The sequence below is a fragment of the Oncorhynchus masou genome, chromosome 32 (genome assembly GCF_036934945.1).
Source record: "Oncorhynchus masou masou isolate Uvic2021 chromosome 32, UVic_Omas_1.1, whole genome shotgun sequence".
NCBI classification, from domain to species: Eukaryota; Metazoa; Chordata; class Actinopteri; order Salmoniformes; family Salmonidae; genus Oncorhynchus; species Oncorhynchus masou.
In genome coordinates this window covers 27,928,387-27,951,397 of record NC_088243.1, presented here as the reverse complement: position 1 = coordinate 27,951,397, position 23,011 = coordinate 27,928,387, and the positions used below count along the sequence as shown (strand labels likewise).

The 23,011-nt window shown below is 45.1% G+C and overlaps 1 protein-coding gene across 2 annotated transcripts in view; it reads left to right on the top strand.

Annotated features, from left to right (window-relative positions):
* LOC135525837 (kinesin-like protein KIF26A) overlaps nt 1-22,448 on the top strand; it is a 120,627-nt gene extending 98,179 nt beyond the window's left edge. For both annotated transcript variants that reach the window (XM_064953762.1, XM_064953761.1), the window contains 12 exons: nt 3,044-3,236; nt 6,022-6,231; nt 6,623-6,716; nt 7,191-7,453; nt 8,299-8,482; nt 9,632-9,791; nt 12,006-12,168; nt 12,894-16,182; nt 17,160-17,353; nt 18,376-18,396; nt 18,749-18,899; nt 19,089-22,448. In XM_064953762.1, the coding sequence (XP_064809834.1) occupies nt 3,044-3,236; nt 6,022-6,231; nt 6,623-6,716; nt 7,191-7,453; nt 8,299-8,482; nt 9,632-9,791; nt 12,006-12,168; nt 12,894-16,182; nt 17,160-17,353; nt 18,376-18,396; nt 18,749-18,899; nt 19,089-19,273 (5,107 nt within the window). In that variant the 3' untranslated portion in view covers nt 19,274-22,448. The remainder of the gene's footprint in view (nt 1-3,043; nt 3,237-6,021; nt 6,232-6,622; nt 6,717-7,190; nt 7,454-8,298; nt 8,483-9,631; nt 9,792-12,005; nt 12,169-12,893; nt 16,183-17,159; nt 17,354-18,375; nt 18,397-18,748; nt 18,900-19,088) is intronic.
* The last annotated feature ends 563 nt before the right edge of the window (nt 22,449-23,011 follow it).

Genomic DNA, 23,011 nt, shown 5'->3' with positions numbered 1-23,011 from the left:
CTAGTTCATTTAGCAGACAAGATACGTTTATAAGTCACGTGCCATTATTTAATATTATATGATTCTATACTAAAAATAATATAATTGAACTGAATAAAATAGAAAGGATATTTTTCCTATTCCTGAGCGAGTGTGAATATGAAGTGGCTATGTTGAGCGTAAAAGTAATAATACACTAGATTGAGTTATTTGGCAAATTTTGTTGTGAATAATACAAACCGTAGAATGTCTTAGAAATCAAAACATACATGGGCTGCATGGTGTGACTGTAGGCTATTGACTATTCAAAAAAAGTACCCAAAAAGCTTTAGCTCTATTCCATGCCTCAGGCTACACACGCTGTTCTCTCATCAAAGGATCATATGGTACCCAACAGACTGTTCTCAATTTAATCTTGTCTTTAATAATATGTCAAATGTGTTGGTCCCATGTATCATGAGCTGTATAAAAATATCCCACAAAAAACTTGTTTCTCTCATTTTGTTCACAAATGTGTTTACATCCCTGTAAGTGAGCGTTTCTCCTTTGAAAGATAATCCATCCACCTGACAGGTGTGGCATATCAAGAAGCTGATTAAACATCATGATCATTACACAGGTGCACCTTGTGCTGGGAACATGTCTAAAATGTGCAGTTTGGTCTCACAGCACAATGCCAAAGACGTCTCAAGATTTGAGGGAGTGTACAGTTGGCATGCTGACTGCAGGAATGTCCTGTTGCCAGATAATTGAATGTTCATTTATCTAACATAAGCTGCCTCCAACGTCATTTTAGAGAATGTGGCAGAACATCCAATACAACTGCAGACTACATGTAACCACGCCAACCCAGGACCTCCACATCTGGCTTCTCACCTGCGGGATCCTCTGAGACCAGAGACTCCGACAGTTGATGAAACTGTAGGTTTGCACAATCAAAGAATTTCTGCACAAACGGTCAGAAACCGTCTCAGGGACGCTCATATGCGTGCTCGTCATCCTCACCAAATCAAACTTTATTTCTCACATGCGCCGAATACAAGTGTAGACATTACCGTGAACTGCTTACTTACAAGCCCTTAACCATCAGTGCAGTTCAAGAAGAGTTAAGAAAATATTTACGAAGTAGACTAAAATAAAAAGTAATAATAAAAGTAACACAAAAAGAATAAAAATAACGAGGCTATATACAGGGGGCACTGGTACCGAGTCAGTGTACAGGTTAGAGCACAATTGGTTGGGAGAAACGTCTGCCATGTTCTTCAGCGCCATCTTCTTCTGTACCAGGGTCTTGACCTGACTGCAGTTCAGCGTTGTAACCACTCCTATTCAATGGCCGTGCAAAGCAAATTAATTACTTAAAAATGATACAATGTGATTTTCTGGATTTTTGTTTTAGATTCCATCTCTCACAGTTGAAGTGTACCTATGATCAAATACTTGTTCTCCCCACTGTATATGCACTCAAATAGCGAATGGAGGATGCTTTTCCTCAGTTCGTTCTTAAATCATCCCGGGTAGGCTAATCCGGTTTTATAGCGGAGTTGTTGAGAAATACATATATTGTAACAGCTGGGATCGTCGTCGTTTTAGTGGCAACCACACAGGATATAGACATGTCTGGGTTTATAAGAACACTTATTTCACTTCACACATCAACCATTGTTTGAGGAGAACGCAGCCTCGCTGCGCGACAGGTGATATTCTGCACAAACTCTGTGCCAAGGAAACGCACGGTGGTGAGATATTCTGTAGTTAAAGGTAATATCAGCCAATTAATTATGAAAATATAAGAAATTGCCTATTACTAGCCAATTCAAAATCAAATATAAAATTTTCTGTAACTGATGGCTAACTCTGTAAGCCACCCTGCACATCAATGAACCAACAGCATCGCCTAGGCCTATACGTTCTCTCTCAGATACGTTCTCTCCCAGTGTAGCATAAGGTAACCAGTCCATCCAATATGCATAATAATACAGTCCACACTCAAAGGTGATTACTAGAATTAGTTTGATTTTGGAGTATAGGCTAGACCAATTATGTTCCAAAGACACTTTAGATATTTTTGTATATGTTTTTCTGTCGCGCATAATATGCTGTAGGCTATTACACAATCATTATTTTAATTCGGGGGGGGGGGTTTCGGACTCATACGCATATGCATAAGCTCTAATATGCTTATGGGTGTTCTACATGCAACATCTTAAATGCTTTGAGTTAATAATTACCTTAGAAAGCACAGTCCATTTTGTTGTGTTTGGCTTTGAAGCAACCTGTTGTTAAACTTCTTTCTTCAAACTGATCATCACAGTGAGGTAACAAAATGTTGCCTAATGGTGAGTTTTAAAAACATAGTGCTGTTTTGATGATAAGTGTTTGATGTGATTTTAGATTGCATTGACGTCAGAGTGGTTAGAGGGACAACAGAGTACTGAATACCAGACCATTACCGGCAGGTCGTTAGCAAGTTGGGTACTACAAACGCAGGTCCAGAGTGCATAGAAGGAGATTACCGTGGCACTGCAATCACTGTAACAGCCTTACCTGTACGGCACAACTGCGACACAGCCATCCTTACCTGTCATGTTCCTGACAGGTGTGTCGTGTTTGACGAAGATACATTTATTAATTTAGTGTACATTAGCACCATGACAAGCATCTGCTGGCCCACTGACAACACAGGTGTCAATGGCTGCTTTTCTTATGTAGACACCTGCAAACCCCTGCTGCAGAATTGGGCTTCATTGTGTCTTTAGCAGTGCATGAGCAATTGGAGTGCTGAAATTAAAGCGTTTGAGAATTCTATGTTGCTGTTTTGAAGTGAAGAACTGAAGCGTTTTACAAAGCCTTGGCCCCAGGTAGGAAGTGGGGAGTTGAAAGGGAGGTAGCATTGGGAGTGGAGGAGGGTCGGGAGCGCGCTTTCCCAGTGGACTATGGAAGAAAGAGATGCCTGGTGGCTCCTATGAAGTTTCTTCCTTCCTGCCCAGCATATTACAGATGGCTGGCTAAATTGTATGTTTTTGAAGTTAGGCTAAACAACTCTTGTGTTTGCTCCTCCCAGGGCAGCTCAGAAGCTGAACCTCTCGTCCAAGCGGAAGAAGCACCAGTCTCCCTCCCTGCTGCATTCCGGAGCCCAGCAGCCCTCCATATACCCCACCAACTTCAGTGGCACCCTGCAGCTCTCACCGCCCCCCGCCCCACCATGCTTGCTTCACGCCGTCTCAAAGGTCAAGGAGAACCCTGGGATGGGAAAGGTAAGGAGCAACAGGCACACACACACAGACACATACACGTTTGTACATACACATACACACACACACACGCATATACAGTATGTATAAGTTATTGACATTTTAAATGGGAGAATGCACAGTGGCGACACATTAGTCTATAGGCAGCCAGTCGTCTGGTCCAGTCCATACAGATGCAGGCAGATAAGCCTGCTGGAATGTCATGAATTCACTCAGTTTGTTAGGGCCACATTCCTCCCTCTGAATTGACTACAGTTTGTGAGGGAATGAAAATACAAAAATCCAATCAAATTCACTTTAAACTCAAAGTTTGCAAACATTATTACAGTGGATTTCTGCTAGCTGCGTTCCATAAACCTGATGATGAAATCGAGCAGGATGTCGGTGATTGGTCTGTCATTAGCGTCAGTGCTGTATAAACACATCTTTCCTCTCGGGTTTATTGGGTATTGTTTGTTGGACTGAGATTCTGTATTTATAGAGTAGAAGAAGTCCCCTAACAAGATTAGATCCCACCTGGTTGGGAAGTCGCTGCTTACTCTGCCAAATTTCCACACCATTGAGATTTTGTCCCATATTGTAAATCTCACTTCATAAAAGACCGGCGTTATTAAGAAGCTTCCTCTCCCTACACCTGATTTACTGAGCGAGACATCTGTGACAGCCATAGGCTTGTTTTGAAAAGGGAAATCAGCTTGTTTACAGCATTGTTCTGAGTCTATAACCCCAGGTTTCCTCTTCATTAAGCACACTGTTACGGGAAACTCAACCTGTCATTGTGTCTCAGACATTTTGGAAGTTTGCAGTCACCTGGTTCAGACTACCAAGAGTTCACTGCTGTGAAACAATGCTTGTTTGAGGAACCGCAGCCAACACGATTTGAGTTGCCAACATTCTTTTGTCTGCGGTAGACAATTCATCCCAGCTCCTTTACATCTAATCTACAGTGTGCATTTCTGAAGAAATTACTGAAACAATGAGGGGAATGGGTGCTGTGATGTTTTCTTATGCATTTATTCAAGACGCATATCCATCCATGAAGAGTTGATGTCAATGCTGACCCAGACTACAGCCATTCAATGTGTTTTGTGGAGGGTTTGGACATGTAGAGGGGTGGCTGGGGGAAAATCCCAGCTAATGGATTTCTTGGTGGGATCAAAAGATAGGGGAACAGGGCCATTAGCAGAGAGGCCCGAGGCGTTAAAATGCAGCGGCTCCAGCCGATCCTCGCCGGCCCTGGTATCACATCTCTGCCAATGTAAATATAGCAGCTCTAGACGTTAGCTATCGCTCCCTCACCCGGTAGGCTCAGCAGTCATATATGGAAGCCCGGTTTAAATGTCATAGCAAATGTAATTTGCTCAACATATGTACACGTCAGTCACGATAACAGCCCCCCACGGAGCACAAAGAGAGTTTGCACTTGGCTGCCGGAACACTGGAGAGGAATTCCCTCTGTGGCTGAATGGAATCGCCACCACACAATGTTCCTTAGTGCCGGAGCCAGGAACTGTGGCAATATTTATAAACAAGCCATGGGAACAATAGGCCTTTTGTGTGGGCGTGCTGCGAATGACATAGGAGAGACACACAGAGGATGAAAGGACCAGTCTTAGGTGTAGGTGCCTTTGCAGAAAGGGGAGGTGGGGGAACAGTTAGCATTATAATCAGCTGCTTCATACCACAGAGCCTCTCACAGGCATCATAGTCATTTTGTTTTTTTGCGACGGAGGTTTTAGTTATTTTTATTGTCCCAGATTGAACTCCTTATCAATGTATGGTTGTTAAATCTCAAGCTGTTTGTAACCATGAAGGAGTGGGGGAGCGTGCCAATACACTGGTTCAGTGGATTGACTACCATTATGCTAAACCCGAAACGCACTGAGCTTTCAGGGATTTTTCAGAGCGAGGAGAAGCACCATTATCCATTCCTCTGCCTGACAACAGAAATGTTTGTCTCCTGTCTGTCATACTACAAGATAGTCAAGGTTGAGTTTTCACAATAAAATGTTGAAAGAGTGAGGATGTTTCTCTTATCAAAGGAATCATCCGCTCCTACATGTTCTTTATAAATGGTATTGCAGTTGTCATAGAATAAAAAGTGTGAATTTGTTTGAGGGGGTTAGTCAGGGAGACTGACATAGATTAAAACACGCACATACACCACACACACACAGCTTCACCTATAACGTGGTGTGCATGCAGATGAAACCTGCTCTCTCCAGTTCAGGAAGTGCCAACAGACACAGCTGGCAGAATAGCTCCACTTGTCATGGCCATAACATAGTTCCAACATTAGACTAGATGAGAGATGTCACAGTAGAGGTGTGCTAAATCAACACCTTAAACACGACCAGTGACATACCATCCTGTTAGGATCATGGTGTATCGTGACAACTGAAGCGACACAGAATCTATGGACTCTAAGTTTAGACTCAATACAAACAGATCAGAGAGAGAGAGAGAGAGAGGCCATATGTTCCAATGCTACAGAGTTGCTCTTGGTCCAGAGAGCAGCCTGCTAGTTGGATAATCCCTCAGCATGGTGGTCGGCTCAGAGTCACAGTCATTACTGTTATGATTTACAATCTCAACCGTACACTGACACCATTAGGCTTTGTGTTGACTCTGTTCTCTCTCCATTACAAATTCCTCCCATGTCTGTGTGTACTGTATGTGCCATGTTATCTGCCTGTTCTATCTGTTTTTAATGTGTGTGCTAACACATTTGCCATATTTACTTACATCTATGTTCTCTCGCTTTCCCTCTCCTCTCCTTGTGTTGCAGGTGAAAGTGATGATGCGTATCTGCCCCTCCCTGGAGGCTCCTGATTCGTCCGAGTCCATGTCCTTCCTGAAGGTGGACCCCAGGAAGAAGCAGTTGACCCTTTACGACCCCTCAGTCAACGACCACACCAATTCAGGGCACAGGAGAGCCACCGTGGCCATCCCAAAGATCTTCGCTTTTGACGCAGTGTTTACCCAAGATGCCTCACAAGTAAGGACCAAGCAGTTGCAGACTGTGTATGCTGGCTGGGTGCAGTCCAGGGACTTAGTGAAAAAATGCCTTTCTTGGGTCGGGAGCATTCTTCCCAGTATGGGCCCCAACAGCTGGGGCTTTTAAGTCTGGGGAATGAATTGAATTCAGTCCACTTATATCTAAGCTCTCCTTTCATAGTCCAGTTAAATCTAACCTCTCCTCTCCCAGTCCAGACCTTACAGTCTAGTAGAACCATGGCCAAATTAAGATCAAAGTGGAAGGGCCAGACACTGAGGACATGTTTACTTGACGGTGATTGAGTAACAGCCAGGCAACTCTGTTCTGCCCTCTAATCCCCCTATCGCTCTCTCTCACACACTCTATGTTTCTCCCTCTCTGTCTCCGTCAGGCGGAGGTGTGCTCAGGGACGGTGTCTGAGGTCATCCAGTCCGTGGTGAATGGTGCGGACGGCTGCATCTTCTGCTTCGGCCACGTCAGGCTCGGTAAGTAAGCCCCTCTACTCCCCTCATCAGGCAAAGAAAAACACTTTTTCACAGCCTGGTTCGATGTTCACATTCACAAATTGTTTAGTGGTGCACGGGAGTGAGCTGAGGAGAAGACAATATAGAGTTTGGATGAGCAAGGGCTAGTGAGAGACGGTGGTGAGGGGTGTCTTTAATTTTACCCACTGTCATTGACCTGGATTCTGAGCGGCTGTCATTTCTCAAAACAAGCTTAATTTTCCCTTTTGTTCTCCACTGTGCTCATCCTACAGTGATTGTTCCTTGAATCAACCCCTTCACAAGTTCTTATAGACACAGTAGATTCCCAATCAACTGTACCCAATCCAGACAGCATATTACAAGTCTTCACAGTTTTATGAGAGACATGAGCAACAGGCTGTATTACTTGTATAGTATTACTTGTATATTAATGTCTCCATACGCCTTTCCTCTCACCCTCTCCTCCGTCTCCAGGCAAGACGTTCACCATGATTGGCAAAGACGGTTCCACCCAGAACCTGGGCATTGTGCCCTGCGCCATCTCCTGGCTCTTCAAGCTCATCAATGAGCGCAAGGAAAAGACGGGCACGCGTTTCTCTGTCCGCGTGTCTGCCGTGGAGATCTGTGGGAAGGACGAGGCTCTGAAGGACCTCCTGTCTGAGGTGTCCATAGGAAGCCTGCAGGATGGACAGTCCCCAGGGGTCTACCTGCGTGAGGACCCCATCTGTGGCACTCAAGTGAGGGAAAAAAGGCGTCTAGACGTGCCCGTTTTCTTGCCTTTCTTTGTTCTCCCTCTCCATCTCTCTCTCTCTGTCTGGTATATATTAGTGTCTGTGTATTGATCTGATTCTCACTGCCATCTACCTCTGTCTGCCCCAAAGATTTAGGCCTTTGTATTGTCAGTTCTTTCATCTCCCAGGTCTTTCCTCTGTGTACTCTGAGCCCATATTGCCCTGCCTTACCCATCTCAATAATCCCTGCTCTATATTTTCACCAAAGACATCCACAATATCGACGTATTTTCCATACCTTTTTATTGACTCCCCTGTCAGCATCCATCAGCATCTATTACCTCTGTGTTAGCTCTGGTCCTCTGCAGCACAACGGGACTAGTTGGGTGGATGGGGGATTGAAGGCACTGACAGGTGTTGCCGTCTGATGTTGTTTTTTGGGGTTCTGTGTGGACTGTGACTTCAAAGGCTGCCTGGAGTCCTGTGAAGATCCTCACAACTCCTCCTCCTCTTAGTAACCACGTGATGTGGCCTCCCTACTAGATGCCCCCCTCTCCACACCCATCCACCACCACATCCGTGTGGAGGAAAGTGCCCCTGCCCCCTGCTCCTCCATTACCTCCCCTAATCCTCCTCCCTCTGTGTGCATATCTGTTTCCCTATAATTGCCTCGGAGACCCAATCTAATGGGCAAGAAATGTGTGCTTGGGTCCAATTAACTGTCTCCCCTCTCTCTCTCTCCCGCCTCTGTTCCCTTCTCACTCTTTTCCCTCACTCTCCTACTCCATGCTCTTTTCTTCTCTCTACCCCTGATCTTTATTTACCCCCTCTTACCCTCTCTCCCCCCTCAGCTCCAGAACCAGAGCGAGCTCCGCGCCCCCACGGCAGAGAAGGCAGCCTTCTTCCTGGATGCAGCCATCGCAGCACGCAGCACCAGCAGGCCAGACACAGATGAAGAGGAGAGACGCAACTCTCACATGCTGTTCACACTGCACATCTACCAGTACCGCATGGAGAAGAGCGGCAAGGGAGGCAGTAAGTACTACTACAACACTATTACTACTATACTGCATCTATCAGTACTACATGAAGTGAGGCTCTCTCTGAAATCTAGTGCCACTCTGTGTGTCCTAGTGTCTTTGACTGTGATAGTTTCAGATTTTCATTCATCATTCTGCTATTCTATTAATAATTTCACTCGATTCAACAAGTGCTCTGACCTTTTCGATTCTTCCGCAAGAGATAAATGCACTGAACCATATTGCTGCACATGAACAGAAAAAAATATTTCACTGGCTGATTATGGACTTAATCGAGTAAAAATAATGACCTACAGTAGTTTAATGATGATGACTTTATTATGCCTTAATGATAGTGTTAAGTAGCAGATGTAATTTCCCTCATCAGTTCTGGTGCTGATGATAGTTCTTCAAGTGTCTGTGTTCCCAGAGGTAACCACCATAGCCATAGGAGACTGCACCACACTGGGCTAGATGGTTGATAAAGTCTGAATAACTCTGAATGGATAAAAAACCTGAAGTCTCTCATTTGTAGTGTTTATGGATGGGTGCGCACTAGCCTCTATATATAAAAAAAGTGGCTTGCTTGCATCCATGTGTTGTGCTGAGCGGAGGGAGAGTGCACACAGATTTTTTACATTTAATTTGACCTTTATTTCAAGCACTCCATTTCTAAGTATTGCTGACAAGAGTTTAATGGTTCGCCGCCTAGTCTGAAACGCTGTAATTTTCTCCCAATCATGTGAAATAACATATCAGTGACCTACATGACATTACAATGTGCTGCCTCGCTGCTGAATAACATTTGGAGAAATTCTGCTCATGTTCCGTCTACACTGAATTACTGTATTAATTTTTTATTTTATAGCACAGCCCCCCAAACTAGTTTTTGTATCCATGTGACAACAAGATCCTTTAATTTCTGGAACCTTATTACCTGTCTGTTATACTGAGATAATCTCAGCCCAGATTTGAATCACTTCAGACCGAAAGGCTTACTTGTGAATAAATCAGACTGCCATGTCTGGTCTGGTTTGGGCTGTGCCACTCCTGCCTAAATGGCGCAGCAGCACGTGGGAACCCTGTCTTCCTTCAGAGGGAGTGTCTGAATGTGTCTGTGCTGCGATATTACCTCACCTGGCTCTTCCTCCTGTGTCATCTACAGTGTCGGGCGGACGGAGCAGGCTGCACCTTATAGACCTGGGGAGCTGTGAGAAGGTGCTAAGTAAGAGCAGAGACGGAGGGGGAGGCCTGTGTCTGTCTCTCACCGCGCTGGGCAATGTTATCATGGCTTTAGCCAATGGAGCCAAGCATGTACCTTACAGGTAGGGGAACTTGTACTGTACTTTGTATACCTTGATTATGTAAAACCAGTGTCAAGTATGAAGTCGAATACGTAATCAAAATGTCTGAGACAAGTTTATTCATGTACATTTACCTTCACTATCAAGGCTGTGTTTATCTAGCTTGCTATAGATTTAAAGATATGTATCATTCTCAGCCATGTAGTTTTTTAAATTTAATTTAACCTTTATTTAACTAGGCAAGTCAGTTAAGAACAAATTCTTATTTACAATGACTGCCGACACCGGCCAAACTCGAACGACGCTGGGCCAATTATGCTCGGTTTATGGGACTCCCAATCACGGCCGGTTGTGATACAGCCTGGATTTTGCTACACTATGGAATCAGAAATGAGGTCAATAGACAGATAACATTTAATTTGGGTAATGCAATGCATACTGAGGGCTCTATTTTACCAAACCTAACGCAATGGTAAATCTAACTGCTGGCGGTGGCACTATAGGTTCGTGGGTGTGTCAGAAATATTTTTGCTATTTTCACCACCACAATTATAGGCACATTTGCTGGCGGTGGGTTTTGCTGAAAACCAGTTAAGGGTGTGTCAAGGTTTGGCCCCTCACTGGCCAATCAGAACATGCTTCATGGCTAAATATGTGGTTGCTTCAAGTTGTGTATTTACGGTCTTATGTATTGCATTGTCATCAACTCCAATTGGAATGTTAGTCCGTTATAGTCTAGTTTGTTAAGTAGCCTGCCCCACATTTGCTAAATATGTTGAACATGTTCTAGTTGCATTGCTTCAATATAGAAATACATTGTTAAACATATGCTATAGTATTCACACTGAAATAGGGGCTAGGCCTACTGTAAATTGCAGTCTGGACATGGACATGCCAAATGTAGTAAATAAGCTAGATTCACAAGGCTATTGATAAGGACTAAAAGACAGTGTATAGCCTAATTGTTATCAAATTCTAATCAAAACTAAACAATATCTTGTTTTAAATAGGCTGTCTAAATACAGTTACAGCACCATAGTTGCTCCCTGTGGGCATATAACAACGTGACTTAGACCATGGAGGGTTTTTATGCACATTCAAACGTTTCACAGAAGCTGGATAAAGAGCCAATGTAAAGGGAAAGGGGGAATATCAATTCACCATTATACTGCTCGTAAATGTAATGTTTTATAAACATTGTGGAACCATCTTACAGATCATATTTGCACTTCTCCAGAAATAGCAGACGAAATTCCAGCCATGTAGCCTACGTTATCACCATAAACCCATGGACGGGTAATATTTGTGAAAAGTTTGGTTATTAATCAAATTAAACTTAAAACAATCCATCTGCTTTATTTATTTTTACTTTACATTTTTATTTTACATTTTTACCCCTTTTTCTCCCTAATTTCGTGGTATCCAATTGTTAGTAGCTACTATCTTGTCTCATCGCTACAACTCCCGTACGGGCTCGGGAGAGACGAAGGTTGAAAGTCATGCGTCCTCCGATACACAACCCAACCAAGCCGCACTGCTTCTTAACACAGTGCGCATCCAACCCGGAAGCCAGCCGCACCAATGTGTCGGAGGAAACACCGTGCACCTGGCAACCTTGGTTAGCGTTTTTTGGGGGAAACCAATAGTTTGTTTCTAAATAGAAGATTCACAAAATGCACATGTCTCTACTATGGGTACTACTGGATAGGCTGCGCTTCTGCTCTCAAAATCCATGCCATTATCAGATGTGTTACCGTTAAGAGTCTTAAAACTTCCCATTTAGCACTGCATGAAATTGTCCTTTTTGCAAGTATTTTTAAGGACACGCCTCATATTGCCAGCAATCCCACCACAGTGGAGGTGAGCTGATGTTAGACAGGTAAATTACCAAACCTGGCGTTAGGACTGGAAAATGCCAGTGCACCAGTTTTTACATGACAAAATTGCAAACTAACGTGCATTTGACATTGTGCCTCCTTACCGCCAGCCGAAAATAGAGCCTGTAGTGTAAAGGAAATATACTAAGAGGTTAGAACCGAAAATAACAGTTGAAGAATATGAAATGAGTCTCTGGCAGACTAATATTACGTGTTAAGGACACTGGTTGAATGTCAACCAACACTAACGTTTGTTTGCTATTCATTAGCACAGACAGGGATATAAGGCACTGAAAGATCCTTCCGTTTCATGAGCAAGTAATGATAATGATGGTGTGTGTGAACGTATCATCTCTAGGGACAGCAAACTGACGATGCTGCTGAGAGAGTCGCTGGGGAACATTAACTGCAGAACCACCATGATCGCCCACATCTCTGACTCCTCTGCTAACTACGCTGACTCCCTCACCACCATCCAGCTGGCCTCACGCATCCACCGCATGAGGAAGAAGAAGTCCAAGGTCTGTGTCTCGACTCGAAGAGCTTTCAGTATCATAGGCCGTAAACAGTGGTATCGCCGCATGGGTATTCTCTATTTGAACATATTTCAATGAACACAGCACTTACTGTTTTGATGAGGGAAAGGCATAGATTCTCACAGTTATATGTTTTTAGTGATCTCAAGAGTGTATTACAGTGGTGTTATTAACAGAAGTTGCATTGTTCACCATTTCATGGCATGAAATGAATCGGGACCACTGTTAATGCAAGGTTATTCGTGCCATAATTCAGAGCTAGTTTTTCTTGGCTTGTCAACACATAATCATGTAATCAATAGGGCTGCCTAAGGATTAGGGAAATAATTACTCCAGATAATTAGGTGGAACGACAGCATGTATTTATTTTGCATTGGTCTCCTGCGTGATTATAATGCATTCCACGCACACCAATTCATATTATTGACATAAATTTCAGTGTGCCTATTGATGTGATGTTCACTTTTAACCTTTAAATGTATTGACTGGCCATTTTAAAAGGGATTTATTATTACATGATTGAATTAAATATAAATTGAAAGAGACATGCGGAAAAATGATATAAAGACTGTTTAAATAAGTCTAAAGTAATGATGTTATATCTTGAATATAAGACGCATGCAGACATTCTAATTATGTAGCAGTCTTGTACTAAGCATTTTACACATATCCCATATACACTGTTTTGTAAGTTTCTGGCTGTCTTGCAGTATGCATCCAGCTCCTCTGGAGGGGAGAGTTCCTGCGAGGAGGGGAGGATCCGGCGGCCGCCCCACCTCAGACCCTTCCACCCCCGGACGATAGCCCTGGACCCGGACTTGCCCTCCCTGCTCAGCGACCCAGACTACTCTTCCAGCAGCGAGCAATCCTGCGACACCGTCATCTACGTGGGTCCGGGCGGCGCCGCCATCTCTGATAGGGAGCTGAGTGACAACGAGGGCCCCCCTGCCTTCGTTCCAATCATCCCCTCTCTGAACAGGAAGCGTTCTGGGAAAGAGGGCCCCCTGGACAGAGACCACTTCTTCATGTGCAACACGTTTGCTGAGCTGCAGGAACGCCTGGAATGTATTGACGGCAGCGAGGAGCCTACAGCGTTTGTTGGAGAGGGTAGGGGAAGTCAGGCTAGCCCACAGATAGACAACAAGGCAAAGGAAGGCCCTGGCTCAGCATCCCTAAAGACTGTAACTAAAGCCTCCTTCTCCCAGGAGAATATCTCACCCAAACTTCCTCCTAAATCTGTAGCCACTCCGCCATCCAGCAGCCCCCAGGTAAGCCCCTCAAAGTCTAAACTGGAACATTCCAGAGGGGTTTCAGAGAGCGTGTGTAGAACGAGTGCTGATGGTGAGAAGGTGGTGATGTCAGAGAGCCGGGCTAGCCCAATCGAACAGGATGTGGCCACGGTGCCAGCCTCTGAGCCAGTGGTGCGGGAGAAGGTCTACTTCAACAAGAAGCCCTTACCCAAGCCTGCTCCCCCTCCCCCACAGCAGAGAGACTCACGCAGAGGCAACGGAGAGGCAGAGGAGAGGTCCAACACTAGAATGCCGCCCGTGGGAATGAGCCATCAGACTGGGAAACGGGGGGAGTCTGGGGACTCCCCTTTTCTTGGTAGAGTCCAGACCAGGGGACCAGTAGAAGTGTGCCAGCTACGCTCCACCCTGAGAGAGAGGTGCCTGGAAAGGGACATCCTCCGGGCTACGGTGACCCTGCAGCAGCCTGTAGAGCTGAACGGAGAGGATGAGTTGGTGTTCACTGTGGTGGAGGAGCTGTCCATCGGCAGCATCATAGACAACGGTCGGCCCTCCAGCATCATCAGCTTCAACAGCGACTGCTCCCTGCAGGCCCTGGCCTCCGGCTCCCGGCCCGTCAGCATCATCAGCAGCATCAACGATGAGTTTGACGCCTACACGTCAGCTGTGGGGAGTGCAGTCAACATTGAGGTGCACACCCCCTTACAGGATGACGCATTTGTGTGTGTGGGCAGCAGGGGCTCGTCCATCAGCTCCTGGCTCAGTGAGGTCAGCGTCTGTACTCTGGAGAGTGAAGGGGCCCACTCGGCAGACGTCTTCCTCCCACAGACTAAGCACATCGGCCCAGAAGGCACCTTGTATCTGGATTCCCTGGGTATGTTTCACTGTGAATCATCCCCAAGGGACACCAAGAACTCCCTGAATGACAGCGGCTTTAGCTTTTCTGAACTGGACAGTGACAGCGCAGCGTCTAGCAAACTGTCTCTGACAAAGTGCCCTCCGTCTCCCGACTTAACCAAAGGATCCCTTAGATTTCCATTCAAAACAGCGAAAGTGAACTTTCTCAGTTCCTCTTCACAACCCTCCCAGGGCCCTTACATAGTCCACTCCAGTCTTCCCAGGAAAATTAAACCTACCTCATCCATCACCCATAGTAACAGCAACAGCAGCAGTCATGAACCACAGAGACAGGAAGTCAAGCAGGAGGACCCCTGGCAGCGCATTGACAACCACTATGAACCTCAGCTCCCAGTCCCCAGTGCCACTGCCACCAGCAAGCTCCCCAGAACCCCAGTGAGTGGCATTCCCTGCCGAAAAGCTGGTGTTTTCAACAGCAACAGCGTACCTCGCCTGCCCAAGGTGCAGGGCTCTACCTCAGCCCAGAGGGTGGTGGACGGCTGTGAGAAGTCGCCCAGCAAGAAAGCAGGGTCCCCCAGCAAGATGCCTCAGCTCAGACGAGGGGCCACCACCCTAGGTACCATGCCTGTCATCCATGCCTCCCCGGAGACCAAGGTCACCACCCAGGACATCACAGCTACAACCAACAGTCTCAAGTTTTCCTCTCTGGGAAAAAATGGGAAGACCAATGGGCAGAAAGCCAGCATGCTCCCCAAACCTGGTGGTAACTCACCTCCCCTCCCCCCAGTGCGCAAATCCAGTCTGGATCAGAAGAACAAGACCCTGCTGCACCAAAGTGCCTTAAAGTCTGCGTATGGAGAAGCAGGGAGGGCCTTACTCACCAGGGGGACAGTGTCAGAGGATGAGCTAGAGGTCCGCTGCAGAGGAGACTCCAACAGCCTCAAAACATCCAGCCTCAAGGGTGACTACACCTCGGCCAAAGCCACATCCAGCCTGAAGGCCAGAGGGGATGCTGGACAGAAGCATTACGGCAGTCAGATGTCTCTGGAGAGATGTGACAGCATGTCCATGGTGGGCTCCAAACCCACCCTTAGCCGAGAGAACAGTGGGGCCAGCCTGGGCAGCAGCATATCCAGCAGGCCAATTCCCAGATTTGGTTTACCCATCTCAAGCAGCATTGCCATTGCTACCTCCCCACCTTCCCCATGTTGCACCACAGGTGCTCTAGGTAAACCTGGGCAGGTCAAAGGTAGTGTTAACCCCAGAGTGGTAGGAGCGGTCAATGGAAGTAAGGCCCGTTTGTTGTCAGCGAGCAACTCTAAAGGCCTGAGCTCCTCCACCAAGTCCCTGGCAGCTCCAGCCACCAGGAACCTAAATGCCAACCTCCCCCCAACTGGTAAGACCTCTGCCCCTCGGGCCACCGCAGCCGTCAACAGCAAGCCTGGCCGGGGCACCATCATGGGCACTAGGCAGGCCATGCGGGCAGCCAACAGCCGGGTCAGTGAGCTGGCATCAGGCAGCACATCAGGCAAACACCCGAGGGGCTCAGGGGACTCTGATAGTGGTAATGACAGTGGGGTGAACCTGAGTGATGACAAGTCCCCTGTGGCCATGCTGCCCTCACCCTACAGTAAGGTCACAGCCCCCAGGAGGCCGCAGCGCTACAGCAGTGGACACGGCAGTGACAACAGCAGTGTTCTGAGTGGAGAGTTGCCCCCAGCCATGGGCCGAACAGCCCTCTTCTACCACAGCGGGGGCAGCAGTGGTTATGAGAGCATGATCCGTGACAGTGAGGCCACAGGCAGTGCATCCTCTGCACACGACTCCATGAGCGAGAGTGGGATGTCTTCCTCAGGCCGCCCCAGGACCTCAAAGTCCCCGAAGAAACGCAATGGTAAGAGCTCTGAATCTGTATACATCATTATGCATCATCTCTGATAATATTCTGTATAACCGCATACTGTTAGGGAATCAAAAACATGTGAAAGTTCCATAAAATCCCAAGCATTACTTAGGTCCTTTTACAAGCCTTCTTGTTTAAGTCCAGTCTTTGATGTTTTTTTACAAGCCTCTATGTGATGTCAAACAGTCCACTTGTTAAATAATGGAGAAGGTCATTAATGGAGGACATATGTCCAACTGTCTCTGTAAAAGCCTCTTGTCTAGAAGTCACAAAGCACGTCTATAAATTCCCCCTAATTGCTTTGGAAAAGCAGTGTTCTTGCACAGAGCAGCTTAGAAAATCCCTAGTTAAGGGTTGTTAAGGGTGAAGGTTCACTGCTTTTGACTTTAACTAGATGTGTCATGCTGAAAAGCAGACTGAGTGGTGTTCCCATCTGAAATAAGAACTACAGTTCTGCAGTTCTCCAGATCGAAGAAGCATGGCAGAGAAGTATAGCACAGAATCCCCAAACAACATCGAGTACAACCTGTCGCTTTCTCCAACTTCCCCAGGCCATCTTGTTAAAATAGCTTTTTAAAATGTGATTCATATAGTTTATTGGTTTTCTCACCTTTCTGATTCAGCAGAATACATTACTCTTCTATGGGAAATGTAATTAAGGTATGTAATGAGCTGACTTTGAACTAAATTGAACAGCACTGGAAAGTCGTGACCATGTTTCATCTCTCGTAGATTTATATAGTCAACCTTTTCAATTCATATAATGTGGTAGGACTATGATATAGACGGTGGTGAAAGCCTTATACATATGCAATCAACAGCACGCTCAGGAGGTCTGTGTTAAAGCCTGCTATCGCTTTACATCTCCATCTCAGCCTCATACATATTTACTGCTCGGCCCTGGCAGATATTGCCATTTGTATATTTCCAGCAGTAATTGATGTGCCTGTTTGTCTGTGTCTCGCCAGGGCTCCAGCGACGGCGGCTCATCCCGGCCCCCCTGCCAGACACCTCATCCCTGGGGAAGAAGACTGGCACAGCTGGCCAGTGGGTGGATCTGCCGCCCAAGTCAGGAGCACTAAAGGAGCCCTTTGAGATTAAGGTGTATGAGATTGATGATGTGGAACGGCTCCAGAGGAGGCGTCAGGAGGACTCAGCCGAGGTGAACGAGGGGTCACGCTTACTGTCTGTAATACAAGCTCCCCATACTGTAACAACTTATTTTAGAGTCCTGTCATTAGGTTCATGTTCATCACTACATACATGCTGCTTAGCAATGTCAGGCTCAGCAATATTCTGAATGTGCTACATTGATCTCAGCAATATTCTGAATGTGCTACATTGAAGCCAGGCATGGCATCGTGGGAAGGTCTTGCCTAACTCCTTCACCTATTTCTTATTAAAGAACAAGATGAAAATATGCATCTTAGACGTTTGACTTTCAGTCTGCCCAATGGTGATTCCCGGCACCTTTAAGTGTCTGTGTGACCACAGTCAGAGCCCAGTGTTACGCTATCCGGACTTTTGAAGGAATGTGAAGAGATCAGGACGCAATTACTGTCTGGGGTTCATTGGTTTAGATATGACTGAGGCTGGTGCTGGTTGACGGAGGGGGAAGGGGTGGTGGTGAAAAGAGCAGTCCAGGAATTTGTGATGAATGTGCATTCCCCCCTCCACAGCCCATCAGCCATCACCATGGCCCATCCCTGGCTGCCTGATGGCTCTTTATGGCTGGCGCTACTTGCTATGGGTCATTAACTGCTCCCACAAGTTTGAGGTAGCCAGACAGGGATTTGTTAAGAGAAGATATTAAATCAGCTGGTGGTGGTTTGATTTAGTTTCAATTAGGAAAAGATTATCTTCAATTTGTCTTTCCCAGCCATCACTGGTTGAATGGCTGTGAAAGACAAATTGTAGACCATCATTCCCAGACCAGTTTTGGCATACCATGTAATGTGTGCATCAAGGCTTGTTTCAATGTGTGTATATTCACATGTCTATTTGTGTTCCCATGGATTTTTCCGTGTGTATATATACACAGGGTTCAGTACTCTGTATATTCATGTCTGTTTGTGTGTTCATGTTTGTTTGAGTTCTAACTGTTAGATCATAACTCTGTCTAGAGTAAGAGAATATTTTTGACCTTTTGTATTTACTCTTCTTCCCCTTTCTCCTCTTTAACAGCCATTCCTAGATGTTGAGAAGGTATGTTGATTTTTCTGGATGGCTGAGGCTTCATTATTCTGCAATGGGAGTTGGGGAATAGTTTGGAGTAAGGGAAGAACAGGCATTAATTGCATGCACAGACCTCAAATGAGGTTTCGGCCCATTGTGACAGGAAACCAGTATTCTTATATTACAATACCTGGAAAATGTCCAGAAATGTTAATATACACAACTATGTCTGTATATCCTGCGATTCTTTAGCAGCAACAAAAAATGCTAGTCCGATGATGGCCATGAATCTTCATCTTCAAGCTTACTCTGAATTTCAAACAGTTCCTGTCACTCACCACCCTATTGTTTCTCTCTCTCTTTCTCACTGTCGCTCTCTCAGGGGCTGCTGTACTTCAACAGTAAGCTGAAGGTTCTGGAGCGGCGGCATCAGCAGATCAGGGAGCTGAAGGTCAAACACGAGACACTGAAGGAAGAGCTAGAGGACACCAAGACCCGGTTGATGATGGACCCTTGCAAGTGGATAGGAGAGTGTGAGTATCTGCTAGACTATTCCAGGATAGGGGAATATGGGAATTTACACATTTTTATTCTTCATATTCCCCACCAAAATAGAAAGTTATCTTCCTATTGATAGTTAACTTGATTCTGTGGACAGTATTTCTGTTGACTGTAGGTGACAATGACTTTACTCCTCTGTTCTCCTGTCTCTTCTCTTCCAGTTGAGGTGGACCAGGATTTGGACGAGGAGTCCCAGGAGTACCTGGAGGCCCTGAGTCAGGTCACAGAGGAGCTGGATTTCTGTGTCAACATATGCAAGTCACGTGTCATGATGGTGACATGCTTCGACATCAGTGTGGCATCACCGCCTGACACTCAAGAGGGACTTCGAGAAGTGGAAGTCTGAGAAGGTGTGAAAGGAGAGATGGAGAATCCAGAAAGTGAGAAAGGAATTATGATGAAATGTAGCAGACAGTTCATATTGCTGGAATGAAGTGACAAGAGAAACTAAAAGACAAACGATGAGACAAACAGGACAAGGTTCTTTGCATGAAGACAGAGGAGATCTGAACCGACTTATCTACAGTGCCTCGTTGTTCTGGACATGTTCTTGTTGGAATGGGAGAGAAACGTGTGCACAGACAACAACGGTGTCTGTGTTTCCTGCATGATGAGAGAGAGGCCATCATTTACCCAAGAGTCATTCAACGACAACCAGAAGTGCCTTTTTCACTCAACTTATTTTGAGTCATAATTTTTTGTATGGTGCTAGTATCATAACCAGCATACCTAAGCAAACCCTGAACATATTACTTTTAAGAAATAATAATTTTATATTGCATTGTATAGTGTATTTATATGATTATGTGTGTAAAAATATAATTTGTAGGTAAAAAAAAAATGTAAGAAGAAAAAGGAAGAGCAATAAGCTAATGTTATTGCGTTCCCAAACTTTGCCTTTTCTCATGTTTCAAACCAACCTCAGTCAGCATTTTGCCCATTTATCCAGCCTCTTTGCGCCTTATGTTATCTTTCTTGTTCTGTAGTTTTTCTACCTTTTTAAACCAGGTCTGTGTTATCTTGTCAAGGACTTGGTTTGCTGTTATCACTCAACCACTGCCAGCGGAGCTGTGAAAGCTAGCAGGGTTGAGTAAATGTTTCCTCCCTCCAGTTGCCTTGATCCCAAAGGGCCCCAGTGGAGGTGCTGAGATGGGTGATGGTGGAGGTGTAGAAAAGGGGAGAGGAAAGTATGTGGAGCTGAGCAATTTTTTTCCCTTGTTTATTTAATAGAAAATTTGGCAATGGCAGAACATATCATACACCATACAGGGTCTGCTCCCAACAGCCTGTGTGTACGCCATGATTCATGGGTGTGACAGTAAGCTCTCTCTGGTGCTCTGTATTAGGGGTGTCCAGAGTCCAGTATGCACTGACAGGGCATAGTGGTGCTTGTCAATGTGTACATTTTTATCCCTAGATGAGCCTCAACTGGGTTCTACTGACACGAACAAAAGGGCATAGATGAGATGCCACAAGTAAAGGTAATTCTACGGCTCGTGTTGTACTCTTTTTACTGGTGCCACGCCTTGGTTCTATGCATTCCAACATTCTCACTCCCACTATAAGAACCTCATACACTATATATACAAAAGTATGTGGACACTCCTTCAGATTAGTGGATTCGGCTATTTCAGCTACACCTGTGGTGTATAAAAGTGAGCACACAGTCATGCAATGTCCATAGACAAACATTGGCAGTAGAATGGCCTTACTGAAGAGCTCAGTGACTTTCAACGTGGCACCGTCATAGGATGCCACCTTTTAAACAAGTCAGTTAGTCAAATTTCTGCCCTGCTCGAGCTGCCCCAGTTAACTGTAAGTGCTGTTATTGTGAAGTGGAAACGTCTAGAAGCAACAATCGCCCAGTCGCGAAGTGGTAGGCCACACAAGCTCACATAACGGGACCACCGAGTGCTGAAGTGTGTAAAAATCCTCTGTCCTCGGTTGCAACACTCACTACCGAGTTCCAAACTACCTCTGGAAGCAATGTCAGCACAAGAACTGTTCGTCTGGAACTTCATGAAACAGGTTTTCATTGGCCGAGCAGCCGCACACAAGCCAAAGATCATCATGGGCAATGCCAAGCGTCAGCTGGAGCGGTGTAAAGCTCGCTGCCATTGGACTCTGGAGCAGTGGAAACGCGTTCTCTGGCATGATGAATCACGCATCACAATCTGGCAGTCCGACTGATGATTTGGGTTTGGCGGATGCCAGGAGAATGCTACCTGCCCGAATGCAAGGTGCCAACTGTAAAGTTTGGTAGAGGAGGAATAATGGTCATGGGCTGTTTTTCCATAGTTCGGCCTATGCGCCTTAGTTACAGTGAAGGGAAATCTTAACGCTACAGTATACAATGACATTGTAAACAATTCTGTGCTTCCAACTTTGAGGCAACAGTTTGGGGAAGACCCTTTCCTGTTTCAGCATGACAACGCGCCCGTGAACAAAGCGAGGTCCATACAGAAATGGTTTGTTGAGATTGGTGTGGAAGAACTTGACTGGCCTGAAGAGCACTGTCCTCAACCCCATCGAACACTTTTGGAATGAATTGGAACGTCGACTGGGAGCCAGGCCGAATCGCCCAACCACAGTGCTCAACCTCACTAATGCTCTTGTGGCTGAATGGAAGCAAGTCCCCGCAACAATTTTCCAACATCTAGTGGAAAGCCTTCCCAGAAGAGTGGAGGCTGTTATGGCAGCAAAGGGAGGACCAACTCTATATTAATCGTCATGATTTTAGAATAAAATATTCGACAAGCAGCTGTCCACATACTTTTGGTCATGTAGTGTAGATCAACAGCACTGACATTTTGCAATGACTCAGAACCCTCCCTTAGATCTGCTTCAAATCTACATATATAAAACACTTCTCTCCAACATTCTATTTTCTTTGCTAATTTAACCTGATGTCTCAATCAAATACTAGGATAGGCTCCAAGAGTAATGTCCTAACTAAAGGCCATGAGAAACCACAATTTATACATGCAATGAAGCAACTTCAGATGTTGATGTTGTATGGCAAATAAAATCAATCAACCAATTGTATGTAGTGGCCAGAATGTGTGTGTCTGAATTACTTCTCTTAAAACGGTGTGGACAAAGATGATTGACTGGTTTTAGTTATCTACTAAGAAACTAGCTTTTGTTGTATTTTGGTGTTTGATTTATAACTAAAATATTAATTTGTTTTCTTTCAAAGATACTCTCAGGCCCTTTCTGAAGATGCTGCATGAGATTTTTATTGATTTCTAAGAATGATTTCTATTCCATTTTTACCATTTTGATTTTTATAATATAGCCTCTGCTCTCCCGAATGTGGGGGTTGTTTCATGAATTAAATTACTATTACCAAACCGAAACATTTCAAGAAAGTTTACATATGTCATATTTCATATAAAAACCCATATTTTCTAATGTCCTTGGTTTTGTATAGGATTTTCTGACCTTGTGTATAAATGTATGATATGGCAGCTCGTGTTGAGTTTTATCTGTGAATAAATTAGGTTTCTTCTTATTGCTGACATTGTGAATACATTGTTCTTCATTGGTTTTCTTGAAACAAACCATTCATGTTAGGCCCAATGGTTTTGCCTACATAATTCAAAGCCACAATAATTGGTCGTCAAACTAGATTGAAAGTCAAGTTAGGTTGAGAACGTAATGAAGGCCAGCTGTTTAATTTTTTTCAACCTCATTTGGAACGCAAATGTATCAAAATAGTTAAGTACTAGCGAAATAAAAAGGGTAGGGAATATCTGGTTGGCGTTTGTCAAACTTATTTTAGACTTTCAATGTTTTCTGCCAACGCGAAGCGGGAATTGGGCTTGCGCAGGAGGTACTGACAATTTGCAAATGCAACACCGGGTGAGCAGAATTGCCTACATTAGTTCGTATATGTTACTTCAAAAACTATGCTCTCTTTGACCAAGTAATTCGAGTTTCATTTGGGGTTAATAGCCTAGTCTACATTTGCCACAATAGGCTTATGAGCCAACTCTGCTCGTGTAGGGATTTATCAGACAGATTGGTGGCCAGAGGAAAAAGGGAGGGTGAGTAGGCTAATGGTACTGAAGAATATAAACCC